Source organism: Nycticebus coucang, chromosome X (assembly GCF_027406575.1).
Source record: "Nycticebus coucang isolate mNycCou1 chromosome X, mNycCou1.pri, whole genome shotgun sequence".
NCBI lineage: Eukaryota > Metazoa > Chordata > Mammalia > Primates > Lorisidae > Nycticebus > Nycticebus coucang.
Window position 1 is genome coordinate 31,203,169 of NC_069804.1, and position 7,192 is coordinate 31,210,360.

The following is a 7,192-nucleotide window of genomic DNA, read 5'->3' on the forward strand; positions in this document are numbered from 1 at the left end:
CAAATGGCAGGGCGGCGCCTGTGGCTCAAAGGAGTAGGGTGCCGGGCCTCATATGCTGGAGGTGGCGGGTTTAAACCCAGCCCTGGCCAAAAACTGCAAAAAAAAAAAAGAAAGAAACCAAATGGCATTGTCACAGCTACCCCCTCCCCACCCTCACGAAATGCTTTAGGGCCGGTGTTACTGGGAAGCATCAGGATCTCCTACCCTGGTCCTGGCTGGCACTAGAGATAAGACCTTTTGTGGAAGGCAGTAATTCTAAAATCAGTCTCAGACTTCACTCACCTCTCATGACCCTCCCACATTCCAACTACAGTAATAAAAGTCCCCTGAGGCCGGGCATGGTGGCTCACACCTGTAATCCTAGCACTCTGGGAGGCTGAGGCGGGTGGATTGCCTGTGCTCACAGGTTCGAGACTAGCCTGACCAGAGCCCCAGTCTCTAACAAATAGCCGGGTGTCATGACGGGAGCCTGTAGTCCCAGCTACTTGGGAGGCTGAGGCAAGAGAATTGCTTGAGCCCGGGCGGCGCTTGTGGCTCAGTGAGTAGGGCGCTGGCACCATATACCAAGGGTGGCAGGTTCAAACCTGGCCCCGGCGAACTGCAACAAAAAAATAGCCGGGTGTCTTGGCGGGTGCCTATAGTCCCAGCTACTGGGGAGACTGAGGCAAGAGAATCGCCTAAGTCCAGGAGTTGGAGGTTGCTGTGAACTGTGATGCCACAGCGCCCTACCGAGGGCCATAAAGTGAGACTCTGTCTCTACAAAAAAAAAAAAAAAGAGAGAATTGCTTGAGCCCAAGAGTTTGAGGTTGCTAATGAAAGAAAATATTACCATGAGAATGTGACCACCTCTCACTCCCTACCATAGGAATGTGACCTTTTGTAACTGTTCCAGAAGATAGCTCCCCGAGCTAAAGCGAATGTTTATTGTTAAAGACAAATATTTGACTGTTGATCTTATCTTAAGACAGTTGAATAATGAACCAGAGTTCTTCTCATCTGGTTAGAGCCCCAGCTATGTCTATTACCTCTTACTTTATGATTAGAGCCCCTGCCATGTCTGCTATTCCCAACTACTTTGTAGTTTTTGCCTTTATAAGCTTGTAAAAACTGCTGTGCGGGGCTGGACTCCTCGGCTTCTAAAAGAGTTGTGGGTCAAGCCCCGGCATGCAGGAATAAAAATCCTCTTGCGTTTTTGCATCAAGCGACATCTCTTGCGGTTGATTGGGGTGGTCAGAGCTCCGGGCAGAGTGGGGGGTTCTGCCCCAAGTCTTTCATTTGGGGGCTCGTCCGGGATATAACGACCACCCCTCACCTGCAGAGTCGACCTTGGAGGTAAGAAAGGGGTACCCCGAAAACTGTCTAGTCTGTGTCTTCAGTCCTTTTGTTTGACTTTGTGTGCGCGCTTTCGATTTCGCAGCCGTTCGGCACCTCGTGAGAGTGGCCGGACAGTGGTCGGTAGACGTGCCCGGAAGAACACAGGCTGAAACCCTGGGGGACGCCCCAGGAACTGAGGAGAACCAGGGACGCCTGGTTGTCTCCTGCTGTAAGGGTGCTGGTCGAGTCTGGTTGTTCGATCAAAAATTACGGGAAACGCGCCTGTCTGATTCTGTTATAGGCTTGTGAAGGACCAAGTGTGGTAGGTGGGTCCTTGTACCTGTAATATTTCTGTTATTCCTGTTATTTGTGTTTCTGACATATCCACTGACGATGGGACAGACTGTGACAACCCCTCTGAGTTTAACTCTAGATCATTGGACTGAAGTGAAGAGAAGAGGTCGTGATCTGTCAGTAGAGGTTAAAAAAGGCCCATGGCAGACTTTCTGCTCCTCGGAGTGGCCTACTTTTAACGTCGGCTGGCCCTCAGGAGGAACCTTTGACTTATCTCTTATTTTTGCTATTAAAGAGTTTGTTTTTCAGACAGGACCGGGAGCCCATCCGGATCAACAACCTTACATCATAGTCTGGCAGGACCCGGTGCAGAATCCGCCCCCCTGGATTCGGCCGTGGTCTGCCACATCCAGGCCCCCGTCTAATCCTCAGGTGCTCGCTGTCCAATCTTCCGGTCCCAGAAAAGGGGGCGACAGTTCGGACCCCCCTAAGAAGATCTACCCGGAAATCCAGACTGATCATCTTCTCCTCAACCCTCCACCCCCTCCTCCCCCATACCCTCCTGCCTTGGCTCCAATCCGGCGATTGCCCCCTCTGCACCCCCGGGGGAACCTTCACTGGGGCCCACACAAGGTACCAGGAGTCACCGCTGGGGAGGAGTGTCTCCCGACACTACTGTTGCCCTACCCCTGAGGGCATACGGCCCCCCGCCGGTGGCAACAGATGGGGGACCACCTCCTCTCCAGCCCCTCCAGTACTGGCCATTTTCTTCCACAGACCTGTATAACTGGAAAATTAATCACCCCCCTTTTTCAGAAGACCCCCAACGCCTGACTGGGCTGGTAGAGTCCCTGATGTTCTCTCATCAGCCCACATGGGATGACTGCCAGCAGCTCATACAGACTCTCTTCACTACTGAAGAGAGGGAGAGGATTTTACTAGAAGCTAGGAAGAATGTACTCGGGGCGGATGGGCGTCCTACCCAGCTCCCCAACATCATCAAGGCTGCCTTTCCCCTCTCCAGACCAGACTGGGATTTCAACACGGCAGAAGGTAGGGAGCGACTGTCAGTCTATCGCCAGGCTCTAGTGGCTGGCCTCCGTGGGGCGGCAAGACGCCCCACTAATTTGGCTAAGGTAAGAGAAGTAATACAGGGGGCCACAGAACCCCCCTCTGTGTTTCTTGAGCGTCTAATGGAAGCTTTTAGGCGTTACACCCCATTTGACCCTGCCTCTGAAGGACAGAGGGCTTCCGTGGCTATGACTTTCATACGGCAGTCAGCTGTAGACATTAAAAGAAAGCTGCAGAGGATTGAAGGATTGCAGTACTATACCTTGCAGGATTTAGTTAAGGAAGCTGAGAAAGTATACCATAAAGGAGAAACTGAGGAAGAAAAAGAGCAGAGAAAGGAGAAAGAGAGAGAAGAAAGGGAAAATAAGAGAGACCGAAGACAGGAGAAAAACTTAACACGGATTTTGGCCACAGTAGTAGGGGAGAAGAGCCAGGAACAGACCCAAGGTAGAACTAAGAAGTCAGGTAGCCTGGGCAACCACATCCCGTTAGATAAGGATCAATGTGCCTACTGTAAGGAAAAGGGGCACTGGGCCAGGGAATGTCCTAAAAAAAAGAAGAAAGAACTGTCCAAGAAAGTACTGGCCTTAGAGGAAGAAGAAGATTAGCGGGGACGGGGCTCGGAACCCCTCCCCGAGCCTAGGGTAATACTTAAGGTGGAGGGGAAGCCAGTTGAGTTCCTTGTAGACACCGGAGCTCAACACTCAGTCCTACTTGAACCATCAGGACCCGTCTCCAAGAAAAAATCCTGGGTTGTAGGGGCCACAGGGCATCAGCAGTACTCATGGACTACCCGAAGATCAGTAGATCTGGGAGTGGGACGGGTAACCCACTTGTTCTTAATTATCCCTGAGTGCCCTGCGCCCCTCCTCGGGAGAGATTTACTCACCGAAATGGAAGCCCAAATCACTTTTACTCCTGATGGCCCAGAGGTAACCCAAAATAAGAGGGTAACAGCCCTGACCATGCGTTTAGAGGATGAACATAGACTCTTTGAAAAGCAGCGGGAGAAAGGGACTAGTCTCGTAAATGACTGGCTAGAAAAATATCCCGGGGCATGGGCCGAAACTGCTGGAATGGGACTGGCCGCAGAAAGGCCGCCTATAGTCATAGAACTCAAAGCTACTTCCACTCCTGTGGCAGTGCGCCAATATCCTGTGACTAAGGAAGCTCGGGAAGGAATTAAGCCTCACATTCAGCGTCTCCTACAGCTGGGCATACTAGTAAAATGCCAGTCACCATGGAACACCCCCTTATTACCCGTCAAGAAACCCGGCACAGGAGACTATCGCCCTGTGCAGGACTTAAGAGAAGTAAACAAGTGGGCGCAAGACATCCACCCCACCGTGCCTAACCCTTATAATCTGTTAAGCTCTCTCCCTCCGAACCATATCTGGTACACTGTCCTGGATTTAAAGGACGCCTTCTTCTGCCTCCGACTACACTCCTCTAGCCAGAACATCTTCGCATTTGAATGGAGAGACCCGGACTCTGGAACAACGGGGCAATTGACATGGACCCGACTTCCACAGGGGTTTAAGAACTCCCCAACCATCTTTGATGAAGCCCTCCACCAAGACCTAGCTCACTTTCGCGCCAGCCACCCTCAGGTAACGCTCCTACAATATGTAGATGACTTACTACTAGCTGGAACAACAAAAGAAGAGTGCTATCGGGGCACAGAACTACTGCTAGAAGAACTAGCCCGCTTAGGATATCGAGCCTCTGCTAAAAAAGCCCAGATCTGCCAGAAAGAGGTAACGTACCTGGGTTACACCCTAAGAGGAGGGCAGAGATGGTTAACGGAAGCCAGGAAGCATACTGTGACTCAGATTCCAGTTCCCCGCTCGCCCCGCCAGGTGCGAGAATTCTTAGGGACTGCGGGGTTCTGCCACTTATGGATACCGGGGTTTGCTACTCTGGCAGCCCCCCTCTACCCTTTGACCAAGGAAGGCACTCCCTTCGAGTGGGGTGCCAGCCAACAGCGGGCCTTTGACAACATTAAAAAGGCCTTATTATCAGCCCCGGCCCTGGCTCTACCAGATGTAACAAAGCCCTTTGTCCTATACGTAGATGAGAAGAGAGGAGTGGCCCGAGGGGTGCTGACGCAGCCTTTAGGGCCATGGAAAAGACCGGTAGCATACCTCTCCAAGAAATTGGACCCCGTCGCTGGTGGTTGGCCAGCCTGTCTGAGGTCTGTGGCGGCAGTAGCGGTACTGGTAAAAGATGCAGACAAATTGACTATGGGGCAGAAGTTGACAGTCATTGCCCCCCATGCTTTAGAAAGCATCATCAGACAGCCCCCTGACCGGTGGCTGTCTAATGCCCGCATGACACATTACCAGAGTCTCCTATTAAACGGAGACAGAGTCCAGTTTGGCCCGCCTGTCATCCTCAACCCAGCTACCCTATTACCTGATACCTCTGTCCAGAAAGATGTATTACACACATGCCAAGAAGTCTGGCTGAGGAAACTGGAACTCGGAAGGATCTCTGTGATAAGCCCCTGCCGGATGCCCAGCTGACCTGGTTCACTGATGGGAGCAGCTCCATAATAGAAGGTAAAAGGGTGGCCGGGGCGGCGGTAGTGGACGATAAGCAGACCATCTGGGCAAGTAGTCTGCCTGAAGGGACGTCGGCCCAGAAGGCCGAGCTGGTCGCCTTGACCCAGGCCTTACGTTTGGCAGAAGGGAAAAAAGTTAACATATACACCGATAGCAGGTATGCTTTTGCTACGGCCCATGTTCATGGGGCCATTTACAGGCAGCGAGGACTGCTGACTTCAGCAGGAAAAGAAATTAAACACAAGGAAGAAATCCTAAGTCTACTGGAGGCTGTTCACCTCCCTAAGAAAGTGGCCATTATCCACTGCCCTGGGCATCAGAAAGGGGGGTCCAGAGTTGCCGAGGGAAACCAAAGAACCGACCGAGAAGCTAAGCTAGCAGCTCAAAGGCTCAACGTCCTGCCGCTATATGAAAACACTTTAAGGCCTAGCCTTAAAGAAATAGAACTCCCCCTTGTCAAACACTTTAAATATTCGGAGCGGGATCTCGAGAGAATGAACAGATTAGGCCTCCACTTAGAATCCCCAGAGGGGATCCGAGAAACTCCGGAAAGAAAAATCATCCTCCCTGAAGAGCAGGCGATCACCTTTCTCAGACAACTTCATAAATTAACTCATTTGGGCCCCAAGCATCTAAGAACTATTGTTCAGTCCTCCCCATACTATATTATGGAATTAAGTAAACTCGTTGACGCAGCTGCAAAAGAGTGCAGACCTTGCCAATTAGTAAACACCCAGCCTAGCACATTACCTCAGGGAAGACGACTCCGAGGAGGTCGTCCTGGGAGCTACTGGGAAACAGATTTTACAGAAATTAAGCTGGCCAAATACGGATACAAGTACTTGCTGGTGTTCATAGATACTTTCTCAGGATGGGTCGAGGCTTTTCCTACAAAAAGGGAGACTGCTCAAGTCGTAGCCAAAATAATATTAGAAGAAATTTTTCCAAGATTTGGGCTACCCAAGGTAATCGGATCCGACAACGGTCCCGCTTTTTTTGCCCAGGTTAATCAAGGTTTAGCCAAAATCCTGGGGCTTGAGTGGAAATTACATTGTGCTTATCGGCCCCAAAGCTCAGGGCAGGTAGAAAGGATGAATAGAACCCTAAAAGAGGCCATGACTAAATTATCCTTAGAGACTGGCATTACTGACTGGACAGTCCTCCTTCCCTTTGCCCTGTTCCGTGTGCGCAACACCCCTAGCACTCTCAAGCTGACCCCCTTTGAAATCCTATATGGAGCTCACCCCCCGCTTGTTGCCATGCAGCACCTCCCTTCCCCAGAATCTTACTCCTCTCAATCTCTATACACCAGATTAAAAGCCCTTGAAACTGTGCAAAAGGAGGTGTGGAGCCGGCTGATCGAGGCCTACAAGCCCGGGGATCTGCAAATACCTCACCGGTTCCAGGTTGGAGATTCGGTGTACATCCGGCGCCACCGGACAGCCAACCTTGAACCACGGTGGAAAGGACCATACCTGGTGCTGCTCACAACCCCGACGGCAATAAAAGTTGATGGCATCACAGCCTGGATCCACGCATCTCATGTCAAACCAGCACCGCCGCCAGACTCCGGGTGGAAAGTGGAAAAGACGGACAACCCCCTCAAGCTCCGCATTGGCCGCAGTAGCCCTGCTCCTGCTGATACAACTCCCGGTGATAAGTAGCTCTGGTCCCAACCCCCATGCCCCCCAGAGGTTTACCTGGCAGGTTCTCTCTCAGACTGGTGATGTAGTATGGAGTACTACAAAAGAAGACCCTCCTTGGACCTGGTGGCCGTCCCTCACCCCAGATATTTGCGCCTTAATAGCAGGGCTAGATAATTGGGATATCTCCGATGAGACCTTTAAAGAGGTTCCATCGAGCCTTGATCACCATTTAACAAAGCGCTCACTTACCCAAGGCTCCACAACCCAAGGCCAGTACGTTGCAGACGCCCCTGGCTGTGGCAA

At 51.6% G+C, this 7,192-nt stretch overlaps 1 protein-coding gene across 1 annotated transcript; it reads left to right on the forward strand.

Annotated features, from left to right (window-relative positions):
* Window positions 1-1,618: 1,618 nt before the first annotated feature.
* On the forward strand, window positions 1,619-6,853 carry LOC128577202 (uncharacterized; the record flags this gene model as incomplete). Its single annotated transcript, XM_053579298.1, is given in 3 exon segments — window positions 1,619-2,166; window positions 2,169-5,136; window positions 5,139-6,853. Coding segments are annotated over 3 exon segments (5,142 nt in total), but the record flags the coding sequence as incomplete, so codon positions are not given.
* Between the last annotated feature and the right edge of the window lie 339 nt (window positions 6,854-7,192).